Raw genomic sequence first — 23,467 nt, 5'->3', positions numbered from 1 at the left:
CAGGGCTGAAGACGTGTTTGTTATTTTTAAAGTCGATGATCATCTCCTTGCATTTGTCAGCATTTAGTTGCATGCATTGCTCACGTGACCAGTCCTCGACGGCGCTAACTTCGCTTTGAATGTCACCCTGTGCATCAATAGTATGGATAAAATTGGCCTGAATCTACCGATTTTCGTGTATTTATAATGAACAGAAAACGACTGGTGGAGAAACCTGCTTACGTTTGCCGTAAACGCGATGCTTAATCTATCTAGTAAGTATCATCAACGTACAAAATGTGCTTCTATGTGTCCACACTGAAAACCCCTGAGGAATAACGATGGGCCTAGTTTGTTTCCTTGAGGCACACCAGCGGGCACAGGGTCCCATTCATAAAAACAGTCTCTAGACAACTTTATGCGTTGTTGTCTATGCGTTACGAAGTCGGCCACCCAGAGGGCAACAGCGCGAGGAAAAGATAGGCCGAAAACTTTGCGCACAAGTAGGGTGTGGTCGCTGAGATCGAAGGCCTTCCTGTAATCAAACGGGACGACTCTCACAGCAGCCCCAGACCCGTCGGTGGCTTGCAACCAGGTACATGTAGCATGTACGTAAGGGCGTGTAGGGTAGAGGACGCTGGGATGCAACCATACTGATTTGGATCAATCACCTCCAGAACCGCAGGGCCGAAATGGAGAGCGACGACAAAGTCCTGTGCAAGTTTAAATATTAAGGAGGTTAGGGAGATCGGACGAAGATATTTGTTGATGTCGATAACAGGTTTTAGCTTGGGGACAGGCACCATCTTCCAGGATGACGGGCGTCTCTGCTCCTCGAAACTGCTGTTTTTCACAGCTGTAACTGGGAAAACAAGGATGCCTGCGTACGCCTTCACCATACTACCACATCTAGTCCTGCCGTCTTCATTGGGTTAAGCCTTTTTAAAGCGGATAAAACGGCGGGTTCGGATAGGGTCAGCAGTGACAAATCCTCACTGCGTGACGGGAGGAATTCAAGCCTTTGGAAGGACTCCATAGGTTGTAGGAATCCTGAGTTGATTTGGCTGGCAATCTCTTGGTCAGACAGAAGAGCGGAACCTTGATCTATAAGTTAGCAAACAAAGGGTCTGAGCCGGGAGCGAGAGCCATGTCAGCGATCCACTTGACCGCAGTCCACCACTACCTAGGCTTAGTTTTCTTTAGGTGGTTCACTTTTGAAGCGTAGTAGTTGCTACGGAGAACTATCCCTCTGTCTAAAGGGATAGGGCCAAAATGAAAAATCCGGCCGGATTTCTTGCGTTCGCTACCAGTTTACTTTGCAAAATCCTACCAGCAAACCTCCTTAACGTGTACTAACCAGGCTTTTATACTTTTTACATACTATATCACTTCTAAATGTAAACAGCAGTTTTAGGCGCCGAATTTATTCAGACCATACTCGGTAATTATTGGAAGTTGCAAGAAACGGCCCTTTGAGAGAAACAATCAACATTTTGGCGTTGGGTTTGAGTGATTACCGGAAAGCATATGACATGATACCACATAGCTGGATTGTCAAGTGTTTGGAGATGTTTGAAATAGCTGAGAACTATGAAAAGGGTTTTTTTTTATTAATGATATGCAGACATAGAAGTAGAGTTATCATCATCAGGCGAGAGGTCGGAAGTCATTAATTAGAAGAAGAGGCATTTTCCAGGGCTACTTGTTTTGTGCATGAATCCATTAACATTGGTGTTGAGAAAATCAACAACAGGTTACGAAGGTTAAACATCTTTCTTATGGACGAATTAAAATTGTTTGGGAAAAGTGAAGACCAAATAGATTCGTTGGTGCAAACTGTACAGTTGCTTAGTGAGGACATTAGAATGGAATTTGTATTGAAAAAGTGTAGTGTGTTGAGTGGTGATAAAGGGATGAAATTAAGCACCGTTGGGGTCGAGTAAGTGTCGAGTAAGGTTGAGGTAAATCATTGATATGCATAAGGTTCGAGTCCATGACGTTACCCATTGTTTTAAACTAGGGAAAAAGTGGGTTCCTCCATACTAATAAGCGTCTTCCTCCATATCTAATGAGCGTTCCTCTTATACAGTAGGAACAGGCTTGACTAGAACTATACTCGGTAAGTAAGTTGAACCCGGTTTGCCGGAACGGCCTATTAAAAGAATAGGAACAAGAGAAGCGATCCCTAATAATTTAAGCGTTAAAAATCAAATATATGAACAAAACACACACACACACACACACACAGAAACTGGAGCTGAGAACTCTTTATTTCAATTTTGACTGGCAATTTCAAAACCGCTTGTCTCAGAGTGTAACTGAAAAATCTTTAATCATTTCTTTAAATCATCATGACTAAACACAGGATATAAACAAATCTCAAGCACAAAATTCAGGTATTCTATCTCGAGGAGACGACTAACTCTCAGCGCTTGGTGAGCTTAATATGGTCTTGTTATTTTCACGCGCCTTTAGTCAGTTAATTATGCGAGTTAACAAGCCGACATTTGCATACAAATTGGCTCAGCTATACAGTAAAAACCCAAAGAGAGAACCTTGACATACTATTATAAAAAACACACACACAAAAAAAACAATTAATAACTTAACAATATAAATGTGGTGGTGGTGGTGGAGGAAAACAATAGAAATGTAGTTTCATGGTTTGCCAAACCTATATAAACGAGCAACATTCTACCTTTTTCTCAGTCTACATTCTGCTCCTGAGGAGTTGACATGGGTTGGTTGTTTTCCGTTTGCGAAAAATCGTTTAGTAGAAAGGATAGCATGTAAAGGCACGCGATGTCTAAACACCGCAATGCTGGTCTCACCCCATTTCAAACACTTCCGATGTCTTCAAAGAAGTGTCAGCGGTTTCGCTTTGAGCATATTTTCACCTCCATGACTCCTGGAATGACCAAGTCCGGAAAAGCGGCCTGGGTTCTATCTCTATTACATCAAGCTTCAAAGGCAATTTACCTTCCCCCAGAGAGGATCGTTTGGTGTTATTCGCAATGGCAACCTGCGTATCCCGGGGGGGGCACTTTAGGAATTTCTGGGTGGGGATGTGCCGCTGGGAGCCTGGAACCCTTAACCTTTACCAGAGCTAGTTCAGCTTAATTTTGCTACCCTATACTAGAGTAAACTCCCCAAATCCCCCCTATCCTAGAGTAGCTGTGTACCTAGTCTACATAAAATCTTCAACCAGCTGATCAGTTTCCTGAAAAATGATACCCTATTCTAGAGCCAAACGCTCTGATTTATATACCCTATCCTAGAGTAAACTGCTTGAAAACCATACCCTTCACAGCGGCACATACCTATATAGCCCAGATATGGCAGTACCCCCCCCCCCCCCCGGGCTGCGTATACAGAAATGCTAGTCGCCATGCCACACATTGAATTTATCAAGGGAATTCCTACGGCTTTGGAGCAGGATTCCTATTTTGATGTGAACAAACAGAATCTGATCGTGTTTGATGATCAGATGATTGACGCCAGTAAAGACAAGAGAATTGTGAACCTCTTTACTCGTGGTGCTCATCATCAAAATCTCAGCGAGATTTATATCGTGCAGAATCTATTTCATCAGGGGAAGGGAAGTCGCAGCATAAGCCTAAACGGTCATTATTTGCTGCTATTCAAGAATCCACGAGACAAATTGCAAAACTTGACCCTGGCCAAGCAAATGTATCCCGGGCAAACGTATTTCTTTTTAAATCAGAACGAAGAGGCCGTAAAAAGACCTTTTCGTTATCTGCTGATTGATCTAAAAACTACTACCCAAGATAATTGCCCACTGCGAAAAAACCTCCTGCCCAGTGAAGAGGGCTTTAACCAAGCAGGGTATAAAGAAAATATTCCTTAAGAGCTTCCAAAATAACTCGCCCGTCCCGCTTCTTCCAGCTATGCAAGAAATACAGGGCAACATGGATGATGTGCTTCCTGGAAAAGATCTTCGGGACGATGAAAAAGATAAGCGATACTTTTAGTTGCAAGACAGATATCCGGCTTTGACTGGTTTTATTGCTAGCGTTTATTAGTAGTGTGTTTCATTTGATCCTTGTTAAGTTAATAATTGTTTTTTTGTTTGTTTTTATGATAACAAGTCAAGGTTATCCCTTGGGGTTTTTATTGTGGAGCCATTTTGTATGCAAATGTCGGCTTGTTAAAGTTGATTGAAGACATCGTGGAACAATGAGCTGAAACTCGACAGTTGGAAGGAAAAAAAGCTGTATGGTCAATTTCATGAGAAATACCCGGAACAACACATATAAGAAAACTTGGAGCTGGTTACGAAAAGCAGACTCGAAGATCCAAACAGAAGCACTTATTTGTGCAGGCCAGGAACAGGCTCAGAGGACCAACCATGTAACTGATACCATGTTAACTGCAGGACCGTGCGAATCCCCCTTATGTAGGTAATGTGGCGAGAGTGTAAACCATATTGTCTGTAAGTGTAACTGAAAAGTTAGCCCAAAGGGAATATAAACAGAGACATGACAATATTGCAAAAGTAGTTCGTTGGAAGGTATGTGAGAAATATCATCTGGGAAAGAAGGACAAGTGGTACGAACACGTGCCTGACAGTGTGAGTAAAAACGATGAAGTTAAACTACTGTGGGATAATGAACATTCAATGTGATTATGTCATCGATGCTACAATAGACATGATCATGTGGTTGTAAACAACTAGGAGAGAGAGTGCGCCATTGTCGATACTGCTGTAGAAGGGGATAAGGGAATTGTTGAAAAGGTTAAAAAATATCAGGAGCTTAAAGGGACATTACAAGGATGTGGAACACGAGAACTGTGCAGGTGCTACAGACCGATACAGATTGTTGTAGGATCATTCGCAAGTGTGATGAAGAACTTGGAGAAGTGGCTGGAAAGTTGGACACAAGAATTTGTACTTCATTGCCCCCAAAAAACTACGGTTCTAAGAACAGAAAGGATTTTAAGAAAAGTATTAGTCAGTTCTAGAGTAAGGAGTCGAAATCTAAGGGTCCTTTTTCATGGGTCATGACTCGCTCCCTTAGCAAGTACAACTGTATGAGATCAGCCAGTGCACAAGGCAAGAAATAATAATAATAATGATGATGATGATGATGATGATGATGATAATAGTCATTTGAATGATAATTTTAAAACTTGTATAGTTAATAAGGGAAATAGGACTGACTGGAGTCAGGAGACCACATAGCTGGAGTCCGATTTGTTTAATCATGAGTAACAATTAATCATAACTAAACAAAATTTGTGATCATTTCATATTTTATTAGCTTTAAAACACAAGATCTAGCGAGAGTTTGTCGCCGCTAGAAGAAAAAATAAAACAACTACCCCCCCTCCTCCAAAAAAAGAAACCAAAACAAAACAACGGTAACAACAACATCGAAGAGCGCGCGCGGCATGGCGTGATTATTGTACCATTACTCAGGTTTATATGACGAGCACTGTCCCATTACACTGTATAATCATATTTAGAACAGCAGTTAATAGTGGTAATAGGCTCGCACTGGAATCAATTCCGTCTGTAATCATCGGAGTGATTAGAGAAAACTGTTTCTTATGAAGCAGTTTTCGTATCAAAAATACTCATTCACTGTGCAGATTCAGTTATGTCTGCTTGTCATTCAATTATGTCCGTTTGTCTTTTAATTATGTCTTCTTGTCATTCAATTACTATGTCTCATCATGCCTGCTTGACGTTCAATTAGGTTCGATATTATCTTTTAATTACTACTTTTTGTCTTTAAATTATCCCCGGTCATTTAGTCATTTAATTATAACTGTTTGTCATGCAATTTCTTACCTTATGAACTTCATTGAATTATGGCTTGTTGCGATTCAATTATTCAATATCGTTTGAATATCGGTTGACCGCTTGTACCTGAGCCCGCAAAAGCACGGCTGATTACTGACTGACGTCTTCGCGCCTTTGCGCCTTTCCCGGGCGCTTTTCTTGCACGAGGTTTGAAAATGACGTCGATGGAAATTCAAGATGCGAGCGATTCCGACGGAAAAGGAGAAAATTTTCAACGAACATTAACATTATTGAACGAAGCGGTGGATATCCATGCATGTCTTCTTGTCATTCAATTAAGACTGCAACTGTTGGTAGCCTCCGTACTTATCGAAAGTAATTCTTTTTTCGGCGAGACCTGCTTCTTTTACTTTCTCCTATCTTGAAGGCACTACAACTGGTCTGATTCAACGTCAGGCAGCTGAACGTGTGAGTCCATGTTTCCTTTGGTTTAAAACTTTTTTTGGGCCCATTTGAGGAAGCACTTGATCGAAATCGCTTAAAGGGTAGACGGGAACTAACTTTGCCGGCAGATGCGCCCTGACTGTAAAACGGAAAATAAAGACGCGCCATTTCTTGCAATTCTCCCCTTTCAGAAGTGGCCGGAACTTGAACTGAGCCTACATATCGATGCCCTGGAAGCTGTTGCGGATGATCTCTCGACGTGCGTGGTGACCTCAAGATATCCACCGCTTCAGTCAACAATGTTAATGCTCGTTGATAATTTTCTCCTTTTCCCTCAGAATCGCTCACATCTTGAATTTCCTTCGACGGCATGTTCAAACCTCGTGCAAGAAAGGCGCGAAGAGCAATAATTGGAAGATAATATCGAACATAATTGAATGTCAAGCAGGCGTGATGAGATATAGTAATTGAACGACAAGAAGACATAATTGAAAGGCAAACGGACATAACTGAATGACAAGAAGACAATTGAATAACAAACGGACATAATTGAATGACAAGCGGACATAATTGAATCTGCACAGTGAATAGTGTTTTTGATATGAAGACTGCTCCATAGTTTCTCAGTATTCCTTTTGTGGGCGAAAATGACTATTCAGAATTAAACGCAAACTGAATAGTAGCATGCACCTCTGTTTTGCAGACGTAAACGAGTGTGTAACAGGAAAACACAACTGTAACGGTAGCTTCATATGCCACAACACCAAAGGATCCTTCCGATGTATCTGCCCGCCAAAGTATTTCGGCGTTAATTGCACAGGTAAATATACTGTACATTGAGATTGTAGATTCCTCTGATGAAAACTCCTCTGTGTAATCAGGGTCTATCAAATGGTGAAGTCATTGTCATTATCGTCATCATTGATATCGCGGTTGTTTCTCCTTTTTTGTTGATAGCTATTTAAAAGAAAAGAGAAACGAGAAAGTTTTGTGGAATTCCTTAGGTTTCAATTTGATAAAAGCACATGAAGTTTTGGCATGATCTTTACGGTCAAGTAATACAGGCAACATTTTCGCTTAACTTGTTGCGCAACATTATTACATTCCAAGTTGAAAAGCGTTGTTGCCAGCCGTCGAGTTTAAGAGTGCAAATTAACGGTGCAGCCTTTAAAATTAAACTGCCTGGTATTCTGGGCCATGGTAGAACACCGACATGATATGACTTGAAACTTAAAGGTTGTCAGTACAATCGATTCACGAGAATTGTGTAAGTAAAAAAAAGCTCCACATGTACCCCCCCCCCCCCCCCCCCCCCAATGGAGCTTTGCGTCTCTGGGTTAAGGGAAAAAGCTGACATTGGGACCGATGAGGGGTTCTTAATCACACCTTCGTGTACAATCTTTAAAGACATCAGTAGCTACAGCAGCAAAGGAACTAGTACAACAAAAAAAATTTCTTTTTGCAATCGTTGATGTCTTTGTTCTATTTTCTGTTATTTTTAGCGTTTATGGACTCAAATATATTGAAAACAAATTATTCTTATTTGTCCCATCTGGGAAAATTTCTGGAGCCTGCGGTTGGGTACAATTCCCAATGGCTACTGTGCTGGCGGGCTACATTGCACGGCTGGAATGTCCGTACACAGTTTCACAGACGCTGCGATGGAAAAAGAGACACAGTTACCATAATAAAAAATGGTAAATACGTTTTTGGAGGTTACACGGACATTCCTTGGGGTAAGAATATTGCTTGCTCAGTTTAAAACCAAATAGTAATAAAACGTAAAGTTGAGCCAGACCAGACTTCTTAACTATTTTTTACTGCTGTAAGAACTAGGGAGGCTGGTTGTTACGTATTAACGATTCTGTAAAATTGCGTATATGTTGAATATCTATCCTCCCGGTTCCTGGCGAGAAAATACATGGACCATAGTATTAACTCAATACTACGTCTTCTACACAGGCCACCAAACTGTGACACCCACGGGCATTTTTGTCTGATTTTTGGCGACATAGCTATTCTTACTAACTCGAGTACGCTGATTTCGAAAATTACTGTTGCCAAGCTCAAGCTCGTGTTAAGGTGGAGTTTTAGGGCATTTCCTTATGACTTCACTGTGCAAATAAGGAGTTTTCTTTCCTTTCCCAATTTTAAACTTAATGGATCCAGAAATTGTTTCAAAGGGCTCTACGTATATTTTAAAGACCATTTAGAGAATTTATAAAACGCTGTTTCTGCGAATTTCGAGGCGTCACATGACACACCCTTGAATATAAAATTTACACAATTATGGCTAAAGATGTGGTATTTATCGTGACAATTTTTTTAAGATAATTAAAAAGTATATTAGAATAAGCCATTCTTTGATTGCTCGAGCTCTTGGCAATTATTGCAAAACCTTCACATTCCTGCAATTTTCCTCTCACTAAATAAGTTACAAGACCAAGGCAACTTCGAAATTCGAGTAAGTTCAAATAGTTTAGGATAGCCAGACTGCTTTATAAAATGTAGGTGCATGGAGACATCTAAAAGGAAAAGGAGCTGCAGCGATTCTCTCAGTACAGACGCAGAGAAGTGGCTTTCCACATGGACCGACGAGAGATGTGCAAAGCTGCTAGACGCGCAAAGGCACGGAAAAGCGTTTGTGATGAACAAAATAAAGAGAAAATAAAAAGAGAAAGCGTAAGAGATGTAACCACTCCTAGGGCTTTCCGCAAGTTGTTGGGCAACTTTTTCGCAACTTCTCGTACTTCGAGAAACTTCTCGAGATATCTGCTAATTGTGAGACATCGGAGCAGCTTTTAGTGCTTCAAATTGGCCTTAAACCACTCATGAAACTATTTCAGAGTCATGCTGTCTAGAATGGCGCAGAAATTTGTTATCGTGACTTTATACAAAAAGTGAAAATTGCGCTTTTGAAAGAAAGGGTATTAAATACCCCCCCCCCCCAAAAAAAAACAAAACAAAACAAATAAATAAACAAATAAATAAATAAATAAAACATAAAACGCAGAAAAAAGTATTTGTTTTGACAACGAGGCGGCCTCCACTTCATTAAAAGGGCAAGTAGCACAAAGTAGTAGGAGAAGTGTCGCACCAGTACAATGGAGTCTTTCTGTACTTTGCCAAACATCAAAAAGCCGAGAGGCGCTCAAATCATTTACATCATTCAATGTAAGCAATTCAATTCCAGCAATAAAATCATCTTATCTGGATATAGCCTGAATTTCAGACGATTACTTCGAGTCGTTTTTACTTCCTCTGAGTAACGTCTAAAACGACCGTCCAGTGACGTCACTACTCCTTTGCCTTAATTCACGCAAAAAGTAAAACACGATTTTCAGCTGGCAAACAAAGAAATATCGCCTGGAAATGTCTACATGATACAGAAGTGCTTTACTCTTTGTGATCGTGCTTCACGTTTAACTGTCAGACGTTGCTAAAGGAGTAAAAAAGGATTCGAAGTAATCATCTGAAATTCAGGTAAACCTGGATAATGCAATAAAATTCCGCCTAGCTGAGGTTAGCGATCTCATTGCTGCAAAAGGGCCGGAAAGGTATCGTAAGAAGTGTCTGAGCGCTTAGTACCAGACTGGCGAAAAGAAAGAGGAATCTCAACAGGCAGCTATCGTTATGATTTTATCCGCTTTGAGCTCGGCCACTATACTGCAGAGCGTAACCAAATACTCCAGCTATCTGACGTATGGCCGGGATATAATAAGCTAGCCCAAAAAAACAATACAAACATACCGCAGTCACTTATCAACAGGAAAGCATCATGAGAAAAGTTGGAGACTTGTTCGAATTCTTAAGCACTGATACGGGGGATACATCATACAAGTTATGATGTACGCTCCTAGTTACTCAACGCTATTAGTAGATCTACTGCACAAGGAGGGCCATATACAGCTACAACAGCCAAATCCTTAAGTTGGACCCCTCACTGGGGCAAGATACAGTCTGTTCTTGAAAGAGATAAATGGCACCGTTGTCCTAACTGGTTCTAAACCCGGACAACTTCCTGAGGCAGTTCACTACTAATAACATTGACATCAACCATTCGTTACTAGGTGGAAAGGACACTTTCCACGCAACACAGGTACCTGGTTGACAAAGAGGCCCAAATAAAACAAAGCATTTAGCAAGCTTGAGGCCCAAAGTGAATTGTGAAATTACTAGGTTTCAACATTGCACAAGAAAAACAAAAAGTTGTATATGTATTCCTAAGTACATTACAAAAAAATAATGGCTGTCTTTACACTAGGCTGTTAAGTAAGACTTAAGAGCTGCTAAGTTTTACTTAACCAAAAATTCGTGTGTGAAGGCCTAAGTAAAATTTCAAGTAACTTTACTTTGCATCTCATTAAAGTCGGAAAGTTGAAACGATTCAAGAAAGTTTTAAGCGACTTGAAAAGCATCCTTAAAACCAACTTAGCTGACTTGCGGTTACTTGCGGTTTCTTGGGGTGCTTACCATTTGACAGAAGAATCTGGCTGGGGTGTCGAAAGCATAATGGTAAGCGATTTACCAGTTTACCGTAGAGTTGCCACATCCGTTACGGTTTGAATCCAAAAAGGGGGCGAATGCGTCTGGAACCGAGAAATTGGTAGATGGTAAGCAACATTCCGTTTGGTTTGTACCAACTGGATGAACGGACTACCTCAAAACGCACTCCTCAATTTTTGGTTGGAATTTCCGAAAAGTGACCTTACCATTTACCATCCATCCGGAATTTCCGAAATTCTCTGTCAAATGGTAAGCACCTTTGAGGTTTGAGAAAGGCGAAACACGTCAATCAATCGTAATTGTGTTGGTGGGAAAATAGCCTTAATAAGTTAACCTGAAGTAAAAAAGAATCGGTTGCGTGTGAAGCTTTATTTTACTTGAAGTAATTAAAATTCGCTGCTCTTGAAATATTTGTTAGCTTATTTAGGCTCTAGTGTAAAGACTACCAATGTGATAAATATACAAGTGATAACGTGATGGCTGTATGTTAATATAAGCAGCGTAAAAACAGTCAGAAATTCTCAGAATATAATTTTTAAAACACTAATAACGGTTTTAAAGAATCTCTGTCTCCTTTAAATTTGGAATTGTTAAAGGAGAGAAAACCCCTCATTTGGACAATGACGTCATAGTGAAAATCCCCAAACTTCACCTTAGCACAAGAACTGAGTTTGGCAACAATGATTTTCAAAATCAGCATACTCCAGCTAGTAAGAATACCTATGTTGCCAAAATCAGACATAAATGCCTGCGGGTGTCACATTTTGGTTTCCTGTGTACCCGACCAGACTATACCCGCGCAAAAAAGTGAAAACTACCATATTCTACCAGGTCATCGCAGCAGAGATTCCATGAGATAGCGCATGCGCATAGCTGGTCAATTTTTGTGCTTGCGTCGCCATTTTGGCAAGGCTGGTCTGTTAGCCCATCACAATCCGGTGTCTATCTTCACCATCGTAAAGTTATATTTCTTCTTTATCATACATCGGCAATCTTTGCGAAGCAAAGTTTATAACTGCCGTGTTTTTTCATTCACTAAAAATGCCTACGCCGGGTTCCGGCGTACTTGATGAAATCCTTGATGTGACCAAGGAGTCACTGACCGAGTCAAATTCGCCGAATTTGACAAGCAAAGGAACTACGCTTACAGGATCGTCTCGATCTCCAAAACAACAATCCACATCTGCCGCAAACACGAGTCAGGCTGCTGACTCTGCTGAAGGCGAGGGAGAAGCTAGGCTTCTCCACAAACTCGACCTATTGACAAGCCTCGTGCAAGACATGGTGCCCGTTGTCAAAACTTTACAAGAGTCTCACGATGCCTGGCTATTGCAAGATGTGGATGATGTCGACGCTCCTTCGTTGGCTGAAAGCGAGAATGAGGAAGGGCCTCCGCCAAAACGACCCAGAATCACGCCACAACCGGACGAACAACCCCGTTCCAAAACGACAGATACTACTGGCAAAGTGGATTCACTTGTCACCGAAGTGACCGAGGACGAAGTCACGGGGCCAGCGATTTCGGAAAAAATCGCAAACGTTCTTAACAACATCCTCGCCAGTGGTCTTAATGATCAAGCCACTAAGCGGCGAAAAGAGAACATTCATAGGCCCACAAACAGCACATTACTTGCCCAAACTCGTGTCAATTCCGAGATTTGGGACATCGCTAAAAAGCCAACACGAAGCATGGATGCTAGACTTCAAGCTTTGCAAGACACCCTGATTAAAGGGCTTATTCCTCTTGCAGATATGACAGGAAAAGTGGGTGAATCTTTGGATTCAGGCGCTGCAATGCCAACCAAAGAGACCCTATGGGAAGCTCTATCGAATTCCCTTCTTCTTGTAGCGGCGGCTAACCACAGCTTGAATATTTGCCGCCGTGACTTGTTCAAAACAGATTTAGATGACAGCTACAAGGCCTTGTGTAATAACAAGCACCCAATTGGAAGTGAACTGTTTGGTGACGACCTAGCCGAACGGCTGAAAACAGTTACTGAGAGTAACAAAGCAGCCAAACAGCTTACAAGATCCAACAAGCCAAGTTCTCAGAAGTATAAAGGGCCATCACGGTCTTTTTTGGGCCAAGGGGGGCGCAACCAGCGCCCCTTCAACCAGTACAGCAACCATGGCAGAGGCTATCAGAGGAGCAATCACCCCTCATACAGGAAGGAACCTCGCAAAACCGAGACGAAAACAATGAAACAGACTGTGAAACAGTCATGACTCAACCCAAGGTAAGCTCTGTACCCACCCTTATTACTGGTGGAAGAATTAAGAATTTTCTGGCCAAGTGGCAAGAAATTACCTCTGACAGAACTATTCTGTCTATCGTACAGGGCTACAAACTTGAGTTTTATGACATACAGCCTGTTCAACTAGGTAGAGTTAGACCTACCATTCTGTATACTGAGGCAGCAGTGGCCTTAGATCAGCAGATTCAAAATTTTTTGTCTAGGGGTATCATTGTTGAGTCCCAACATGAATCCACCGAATTCATATCCCCCGTTTTTCTCCGAGCTAAGAAAAATGGGAGTTTCAGAATGATTCTGAATTTGAAAGAATTCAATCGCTTTATTGCTTATCATCATTTTAAGATGGATAATATTGAAACCTGTGTTCACTTGATGAAACCTGGGTGTTTTATGGCATCTATTGATCTTTCAGATGCTTATTTTTCTGTACCTGTTGACCGGTCACATCAAAAATATCTTAAGTTTTTATGGAAAGGAAAGCTTTATCAGTTTACTTGCCTTGCGCAGGGCCTTGCCTGTGCTCCCAGAGTGTTCACCAAATTACTCAAACCTGTGTATGCATACCTCCGACTCAAAGGACATGTTTCTAGTGGGTATTTAGACGACTCCTTTTTAGAAGGAGACACTAGTGTGGCCTGCTCATCCAATGTCCAGGATACCTTAACCCTTTTAGGGGACTTGGGTTTCTGCCCTAATTTGGCTAAATCAGTTGTCCAACCTACACAGATCCTTGAACATCTGGGTTTTATTTTAAATTCCTTAGACATGTCTGTTAGCATAACAGATCACAATTTTGGCAAGCTACTTGCCTCAGCACATCAGGTATTGCAATCTACATCTGTTCCTGTTAGACTGGTTGCTCGTTTAGTGGGCATTATGGTATCTTTTTTCCCTGGTGTAGAGTATGCTAGACTTTTTTACAGACAACTTGAGATTGAAAAATCAACTGCTCTAAAAAATTCCAACTGGAATTTTGAAAGTCCTATGATGTTGTCTGAAACAGCAAAAAATGACATAGTCTGGTGGATGAACCATGCCAAAACATGCAAAAGGAAGATTAGTCATGGGAAAATCACAAGAGAACTCAAAACAGATGCCTCTACCCAAGGGTGGGGAGCCTTTTCAGATGGGATTTCCACAGGTGGCAGGTGGTCCCCGGAAGAAGCTCAACTGCATATTAATGCCCTAGAGCTCCTCGCTGTTTTTTGGGGCCTCAAGGCTTTATGCCCTTCAGAACATCACTGCCACATTAAAGTTCTGTCTGATAATACCACCACTGTATCATATCTGAGGAACATGGGGGGATCCCATTCTACCCCCTGTAATGATATCTCCAGAGACATATGGCTTTGGTGCAAGGACAGAGATATCTGGATCACACCTGCACATATCCCTGGGGTCGAGAATATCGAAGCAGACTCTGCTTCCCGGGTTTTTAATGACAAAACAGAATGGAAACTAGACCAACCAGTGGTGTCAGAAATTTTTTCCTTATTTGGCAAACCTGACCTTGATTTATTCGCATCCAGACTTAACCATCAACTGTCTCGTTATGTTTCATGGATCCCTGATCCTAATGCTGTTGGAGTAGATGCTTTTACATTAGACTGGGGAACACAATATAACTATGTTTTTCCTCCCTTCAGTTTAATTTCACAAGTTCTACAAAAGGTGGAGGAGGATCAAGCAGAAGCAATCATGATAGCCCCTCATTGGCCAACACAGTCCTGGTTTCCCAAATTAACAAGACTTCTGGTGCAGACCCCAGTGCTACTCCCCAATCGTCCCAACATCGTACACCTCCCCTTCAACCCAGGGAAAGAACACCCATTGGGGGCAAAACTGCTGCTGATGGCATGTCACTTATCAGGGAAAGTCTCCAAAATAAAGGCATTTCAGCGAGGGCTCAAGAGCTCATTCTGCAGTCCTGGAGGGAAGGAACCCAGAAACAGTACCGAACATACTTACAGCGGTGGACCACATTCAGCAGTGGACGGAATACTGATCCCATTCAACCAGCTATATCAGAAGTCATAGATTTCTTAACTGAACTGTTTGATAGTGGACTCGGCTACAGTAGCCTGAATACAGCTCGTTGTGCTCTATCATCTGTTATCCACCTAGATGATAACAAAACTGTGGGTTCTCACCCATTAGTTAACCGTTTTTTGAAGGCTGTATTTAACAATAGGCCTAGTATACCTAGATACCAGTCGGTCTGGGATCCCACAAGCGTTTTGACATACCTTCAAACATTTCCACCGCTGGAAAGCATAAGCCTTAAAGAGCTTACCCATAAGCTAGTTATGTTAATAGCACTGGTTACAGGCCAGCGATGTCAGTCTTTCCATCTTATGGATATTACTAGTATGCAGAAAAATACTGACCACTATAAATTTCTTATTAAGGATATTGTTAAGCAGTCAGCTCCAGGCAGGAATCTACCAGAGCTTATCCTTCCTGCCTTCCCAGCAGATGGCAGGGTTTGCGTTTACTCAGTTCTCTCAGAATACATTAAGTGTACTGCACCCCTTAGAGGTGGAGAAACCAGACTCTTTATTAGTTTTGTTAAACCCTACCAGGCCGTGTCTAGGGACACTATCTCACGTTGGATTAAGAATGTTATGATCAAGGCTGGTATTGATGTGGAAGTGTTCAAACCCCATAGTACCAGAGCTGCTTCTACCAGCAAAGCAAATGCATGCCAGGTGCCTATAGATGTGATTCTTAAGGCAGCGTCTTGGAAAGGAGATTGCACTTTCCGTAAGTTTTACAACAAACCTATTGAAGATAATGTTTCTCGTTTTGGCCAAGCTGTTCTTGGTACCAGCATTAATGTATAAGCCTAGCTTTCTAGGTCTTGGTTTTTTCTACTACAGTTAATAAACTAGGACACCAGTTGTGTTTTATAGGTGTTCCTTGTTTATTTTGTCTTCGTGTCCATATGGCTTTGAAATCTCATGGAATCTCTGCTGCGATGACCTGGTAGAATTGTAAATTAAACGAGACTTACCTGTAAGGTGAAGTTTGATTGAGGTTCTACCAGGTCATCACAGCAGCAGAGATTACATGCCCTCCCAGTTGTTACCCTCCCTGGTTTCATACTCAGCCCATATCCTGTTATGGGCCTACTGGGTCTTCTTTTTATTACATACGGACACTCAGTGCTTTTAATATTGACCAGCTATGCGCATGCGCTATCTCATGTAATCTCTGCTGCTGTGATGACCTGGTAGAACCTCAATCAAACTTCACCTTACAGGTAAGTCTCGTTTAATTTACAATTATAATAACTCACAGCAATTTTTGCGGTAAAATCCTTTATAGTTACCTGACGGGATACCCGTCGAATGGAGTATATTAGATACGTCGTCTTTACCCGCGGCGTTCTTCACCATCAGTAGGCCATGTCTGATTACAGGGTTATTAATTCTTTCATTTATTATCCATAGTGCCCGGCTGCTTGTGTTTCGCGAGCACGAGAGCCCCGCCGTTATACCTAATGTTTACCTACAATCTTTGTCACATTACGTTGGGACACCCCGTGCTGTACCCATTTCCTGACAAAAAAAATGTACTCCTTCCCTCCCAGTGTTGTTGTTTTTTCTTGCTCCTGTCATTCCAACTCGCAAAATCCAACATTAAGGGGGTAGAAAATACCACTACTGTCCCAGCTATTGTGACGAGTGTCGTAGGTATGTCAATTCTTGTACCTTGGTAAAACGATCAAGTCAAACAAGTCGACATCATGTGTTCTTATTTACATTGGATTATTACGGGATGAAAAGAAATGCTTTATTATTTTGTTTTCATTTCATTTATTTATTTCTGCCGCTAAATTTTATAACTTCGAGGAATCCATCTCCATTGGTTTTTGTGTCTAGTTACATATTTTGCTTTTGTTGTTTACACTTTTAGTTTTTTCGATCAAGTCAGTGTGTGAGAAGTTCCAGGTGGGGTACCCCAATAAATTTCGGATAGGTGTTTGTCTCCGAGGGCCTGAAGTACTGACCCTATTTGAGGATGAGAGAAACGAAAACTGATACCTTATTTAAGGGCGTGTCTCCGTAAAACCGACCAGTGATTTCGGATCAAAAAATTAATTTTCCTTTTATTCTAGGATATTAAAGTCTTTACCTAATTAGTTACAAAAATGCATTTTGTTTGACCGGAAATGCGAAATATTTTTTTAGGAATTTTTGAATTTTTGGCCGGCTGGCACCGCGCCATAGCCTTTGAAACTGCAAAACTTGCCCACATTGCCGGCGCTACAGAAAACAAATATCTCGTTCAAGAAGCCCGATTTTCTTTTTAATATACGGATACGGATACACCACCCGAATTATTTATTCATTTTAACGGCAAGAATCTTTTTCCGTGCACGTGTTATCAGTCTGCCATCAAAACCAAAAATAGCTCAACTTTGAGGGCAGTTTAAAAAAGTGTTGCACCTGTCTGAACGTTGCTATCTGTATTAATACAAACTAGAAATGATAGTAAAACGTAAAAAGGAATAAAATTTTTGTGCTTTTCACGTTTTTGAATATGAGCACCGTTTGAATTTCCAAAAATTTCGAAGACAAGATAATCAACGAACACTTGCCTTGTTATTCTCCTCTTTTAACTTCGCTGTTTGTAATGTCCTTCTTGGTCTGTAGAGCCGGGATACTATTGTGCCTTAAGCAATCGCTTAAATATTGGTTTTCTTATCATTTGTCCTCCAAGGGAATTTTTTGTCCTGTTTGTGATAAAAGTAATGGCACTCGTTGCTGGTCGCGAGCGCAAAACGGTTGTTTCGTGACATTCAAATTTTTCCCGCTATTTGTTAGAGGTAATTGCCTTTGAATCGCCATACATCGATAAATTTACTTCTTCAGTTTAACGTAGATGCATTGAAAAAATTGGCTCAACACATTTTAGAGAAGAAAATTGAGAATCCAAGAGAGAATGAGGTGACGCTACAAAAGTTCGTTCCAGGCCCCACTGTTTTTCGAAAAGATTAAGACGTCGAGGATTTTTTTAAAACGTTTCTACGTGATTATGTATAGGTAATGAAACCCAATAAAACCAATAAAAAAGTGTACAGCTCTTTAAAATGATTCACAAGGGCAAGGGCTAACGTACCTGGGCCGTGGCCACGAAACGCGAACTCTTGCCCTCTTTACTTACCGCATAATTATGCATCCGAAGAGCTCATTTAGTTTTTGTAGCTTTTCTATCGGGTAGCGGTAAGCATTAAGATTAAGAACCTGGGTCTTAAGGTTCCTTGTTAGCGCATATTTTTTTTGCCTACAAAAGAACAAGCAAGTCACTGGAAGGATTTTTGTTGTTTCGATCTGACCATGGAGCGCATGATCTAAATCGTTGATACCCAGCGTTTGGCCCTATTACTTCAGCAATGCATATTTCTTTTTCCATGTCTGTTCCCTCATTCATTCTTATCCATCTCGTTGCTGTTCTAATTTAAGTAATGACGACCTACTTTCTTAGAGGCCAGGTCTGAAAACAGGTATGGATTTAAGAGGCCAGGTCTGAAAAACGATGTCAACCTGAAATGACCTTTTTTGGTCTGAAAAAGGGTCCGGGCGGCACACCCCCAACAAGAATTCCAGGAGTACCCCCCGGGATAACATGTACTTCCGCGCTAATGTGGATCACCACTAAAAAGGTTTTACTTCATTCTATGCGTATTTACGACAGACATGCCTGTGACTGCAGACTGTGGCTCGATCCAGGTGCGATGGGTATACCACGGGTAGTTTCTGAGCAGTGTCGTGCATAAGGCTTCAAATTATTTGCAATACCAATTACCGATTGAATAGAAATTTTTGTAATGCTACAATACATTGTCTCTTCATCTGTTCTTCTGTACATTTGCTCCCAGAGTAATTTCCTCTGGCCAATTGCAATGCTTATTTTCCCCAAATTTTTGTTTTTGCGTCTTGACCGAAGTACTGTAAATAGCTGTATCACGACAATGATGAGCTTGACTTTCGACTCATATCGACTCATAACAGAGAAGTACTTTTTCGGACCAACACAATCGCGACTTTCACTGATTATGACGGGTTGACTGACAAATGGCAAAATAAACTCAAAACAGTCTTATTCCCTAGTAGGATTCGAGGTCTCGAAAAATACTTGTAGAATAAAAATTGATTTTATCAAGTAAAATTGTCAAATTTCTGCGTTGTTACCTGAGTCACGTTCATCTTCTCTACTAAAAGCGAAATGTCTATTAATATTAAATTGACTTTCAAGAATACTAGAAATCTGGATGCAGAAAAAATAAATAGTTTGTAAAACCTTCCGTGCACATTTTACATAAAGCAAAAATCCAGAACTACTTTACAAAATAAACTAGCCTGCGTAGAATGGCGGTCGTGTCGCGCGAAGCTCGCACGAACGAGCATTGCTCCCGCCCCAATCTCCTCGTGGTTTCACAGCCCATAAGCTTGTACTGCGCGCCAGACCAAAACTACGCAGGCTAATAATATAACCGGAAAATCAAACACGTAGTGGAACAATTCCTTTTAAAGGTTTAAGGAAAACGTTCAAGAGTTATTCTCTCGACCTTCTCTTTATGTAAAATTGGATGTACAGTTTCTTAGACAACCCAGTCGGCATAGGTTATCGCCTCCTGATCAGCATTAAGAATACTATGACATTTACTATGACTTGAAGAGTAGTTTTGTTTTCAACTGAAAGGTAAAAAGCTAAGTCCGTACCTCGAAAGAGACACGACTGTCTTCGAACCAAACCTGAGCCCTACACCCACCCTTCTAAACCCCCATTAATGCTCCTTGTTATGGGTATTTACAGCTACTTAAAGCTGCACGAAAAGGAGAGAAGTCGAAAAAGGGATTGGAGGTCACATTTGGGGATCGGCCTTTAGACTTCTCCCATAGAAGGCCAAGCAATAACCAACTGTACCAATCCTTTCTCCTCAAAAGCAAGTGAAAACGCAAAGTAGCGCAGTAGAAAGCCTACCGGACCGAGTGGGACTTGTGTTTCCAAAAATTGAGTGACGTTACATGATCATTTTTTAGCTTTTCCTTGCTCCTAAAAGAAAAAGATATTGACACGTCCTTAAAGGGCGACAGTTTCGAGCCAGTTGCAGCCCAAATAATGATCAATTATGCCTCACACATACGAACAGACCCGCCCTGACGAATATCAGTTTGTATTTTAAGTGGTTCGTTATATCTTTTCTTTCTTTCTGCAACGTACATACTGAATATGTTTAACCTCGAAAATCTCTACAAGTAGATTTTCCCAAGGCCACAACAGACAGTCGAACTGTACCCTCCTTCGCTATGGTAAAAAAAATAACAACGACAACAGCTCGTTATTAAGGAAAAATTAGTTTTATTTGCCCAAGAAATTTTACTGCCATATCTTGAGGAGTCGATCCTAACGAAAAACTGTTTTTAGCAAAGACCTCGAGGTCGGGTGTCACAAACCAGTCACGCTCGCGGATACGACCATTTTACAAACCAGATAACATTGCAACAGAACAAGTATAAACAGGGCATCAACGGCCAATATAGTTTCAGACGATTAAGAAATATCCTTAAAATGAAAAAGAACTAAGGTGAGATCCATCAAGCCATCAAGTGAAGTTGACTTTCATAAGCAAAGCACGAGGCAAGTCTTCGTTAATTATCAGGTCTTCAAAATTTCTGGAAATTCAAACGGCGCTCATATTCGAAAACGTAAAAAAAAAAAACAAACAAAAATTTTATTCCTTTTTACGTTTTGCTATCATTTCTAGTTTGTAATAATACAGATAGCAAAGTTCAGAAGGGTGCCACACTTTTTTAAACTCCCCTCAAAGTTAAGCTATTTTCGTGTTTTGGTGGAAGGCTGATGACACGTGCCAGGAAAAAGATTCGTGCCGTTAAAATGAATAAATAATTCGGAACTGTGATATGGCTAGGACATCTGGAGTGGTGTATCCGTATACATGTATTAAAAAGAAAATCGGGCTTCTTGAACGAGTTGTTTGTTTTCTGTAGCGCCGGCAATGTAGGCGATTTTTGCAGTTTCAAAGGCTATATTGCGTCGGTGCCAACCGGCCGAAAACTAAAAAATTCGTAAAAAATTATATTTCACATTTTCGGTCAAACAAAATTCATTTTTGTAACTAATTATGTAAAGACTTTAATATCCCAGAATATAAGGAGAATTAATTTTTTGATCCGAAATCACTGGTCGGTTCTTACGGAGACGCGCTCTTAAGGCGCACCCCTACAAAATGAGACCCAATTCAAGGGAAAAAAAACACAAACCAAGAATTTAAAGGCAACACATACCCTGCGTGATCAGAAGGCCTTTTCGTAAATTAATTGTCAGTCACACGCGAAGAAAAGAGCGTGAGTGAAGAAACGCCGAAAAAGTCTTCATTAAGTCGCTTTCATGATACTCTAAGGTAAAGTCCAGCTAACGGACCCTTTTTTTTTCTCGTGTAGCTGGGCATTTATACCTGTAGACTCTTAAATGTTAACCAATTGATAACGGCGGGAACACAACACTAACAAGGGAAAAATTGATTCAGTATGGAAGAATAAGACCCTCAAATACCATACTTTTTCGGGCGTCACATACCTATCTAGCCAAAATATGGGAGTACCCCACTCCTCCCCCCTCCCAACCCTCCAAGGAGTCAAGTTGACGTTTAGCAAATTGAATCTAGTTTAATACCTACTGCAGCTATAATCATTTCTGCACAAAACAGGTATCAAACTTGTTGTGATCCCGGAATCGGTTCAATAAGGCCCTGTTGAGGAGGGGGAGGGGAGGGGTAGGGGGTTCTTATCCCTTATCCTTGTAAATTTAAGAGGAGATACCCCTTATCCCTAAACGTTGTAAGAATGTTACTACTAAAAGTCAGGGAACACGCAGGGGGAGGTGCTGGGGAAAAAAACAGGCCCCTCCCCCCGCACTTTTTGTGGGAAAGAAAAAAAAAATGTTTGCCACAAATTTTTGTAGTTACATTCATGTTAAAAATAAAGAAGGTATAACTGTAGCTGAAAAGATGCAATAGTCATTGTGATTATCACACGGCATGTCTGAAAACCAGCTTGCTGAGCCATTTACCGTGTTTAAATAAAGTTGATTGATTGATTGATTGATTGATTGATTGTTATGGCATTGCAAAGGCTCGATTAATCCGTTTCCAGAGGCGACTTTTTACGCGTGTAAACCAGCGGCGATTTCGCAAAGACTCTTCTCGAGTGCTAACAAAAACACAATAACCGTGCAGCCGTTGTCTCGTGGGTTTTGCGAATATACTAAAATGGGTTTTCTTGGCGGCAAAGATAGTCCCACCTTATTATCCAGCTTGCGATCCTATAATCAATAAAAGTAAAGGGGAGAAAAATAAGTGTAGATCATAATTAATGTAGAACCATGATGAACTTTCATTACTCCCTAAAACAATTCAATTATCCCCAAAATTATTTTCTCAATTATCCCTTACCTGTTCCCTTATCCCTAAGGAAAAGGTTTGAAAGGTTAGTCATCACATGTCAATGCAAATAAGAAATGCATTATCATTGGCGTATATCATACATATCATCTCTGTATATCTGTCTTTAAAGACTATGTCCATCTTCATAACTATCTGTAAGGAATAGCAATACAGTAAACAAAGGGAGGAAAATAAAAAAAAAAAGGAAAGTAGAAAAAAATGTGTGATTCCATTTCACTCATGGTTCTTATGAAATTTGTTTTGTTTTAGTTTATGATAATTCTTTTAAAGTCAAGAATAAAAATAAATAAATAAATAAAATTCAAACTAAGGAAAATACACTAGAGAGTAACTACACCACAGTGTTTACTCAAAAGTTAATACTTACGTTTTGTTGGTTTGTTAGAGTCCAGTGGTGACTGGGGCTTCACTCGCAAGGCGTTTATTTTTTCAATTAACAATAAGGAAGAACTGGATCCCTTTGTGAGTGAGGTGAGGAGGCCAGACAGGGCAATTTACAGGTGGTCACGGTATGGTCCAGTGTTTGGTTATGACATCTTCATTGCTAATAATGCCAACAGTAACAGCCGCTCATACACAGTCCTTGGCAGGTACTACCCTGCTCCTGCTGCAGTGCAGGACCCAAACACAATCCTGGCCGGGACTTTGTACTTCTCACCTGATGAGGTGGAGGTATTTTATCTTGACCCTACTCAAAAAATATAAAAAGAACCATTTCATTATTTACGGCCAAAAAACATGCAGCTATATTAACATACTTACTACCTTCAAAAATATGTACGTCCCAATGTATATTTCTCGACAACGTAGAAAATCTTTCCTTATTTATTTTCTTGATCTTAATTTGTTAAACACGAGACAGGAATATAGTTCTTGCTTATTTAAGTTTCTTTTTTTTACGTCATTTTATTTTTAGTCAAGGAAAGTAAAACTGATAATGAGTTTTGTGATTTCCGTAAATTACTATTTTACTGGAGTAATTAAGCTTTAATTTCATTATAAGTTTAATTGTTTAACCATTTT

The 23,467-nt window shown here is 40.6% G+C and overlaps 2 protein-coding genes across 2 annotated transcripts in view; both read left to right on the top strand.

Moving 5' to 3' along the window:
• LOC140945159 (uncharacterized) overlaps positions 1-23,267 on the top strand; it is a 28,087-nt gene extending 4,820 nt beyond the window's left edge. The window contains exons 4-6 of the mRNA XM_073394220.1: positions 6,894-7,010; positions 7,693-7,926; positions 22,830-23,267. Of these exons, the coding sequence (XP_073250321.1) occupies positions 6,894-7,010; positions 7,693-7,926; positions 22,830-23,149 (671 nt within the window). The 3' untranslated portion in view covers positions 23,150-23,267. The remainder of the gene's footprint in view (positions 1-6,893; positions 7,011-7,692; positions 7,927-22,829) is intronic.
• LOC140946890 (uncharacterized) lies at positions 11,526-12,923 on the top strand. The gene has a single exon (XM_073395997.1). It carries the CDS (start codon positions 11,738-11,740, stop codon positions 12,920-12,922), a length of 1,185 nt encoding a protein of 394 aa, XP_073252098.1. The 5' UTR covers positions 11,526-11,737; the 3' UTR covers position 12,923.
• Positions 23,268-23,467: the final 200 nt, after the last annotated feature.

The sequence above is a fragment of the Porites lutea genome, chromosome 8, assembly GCF_958299795.1.
Source record: "Porites lutea chromosome 8, jaPorLute2.1, whole genome shotgun sequence".
NCBI lineage: Eukaryota > Metazoa > Cnidaria > Anthozoa > Scleractinia > Poritidae > Porites > Porites lutea.
This window is presented reverse-complemented; position numbering and strand designations above follow the sequence as displayed.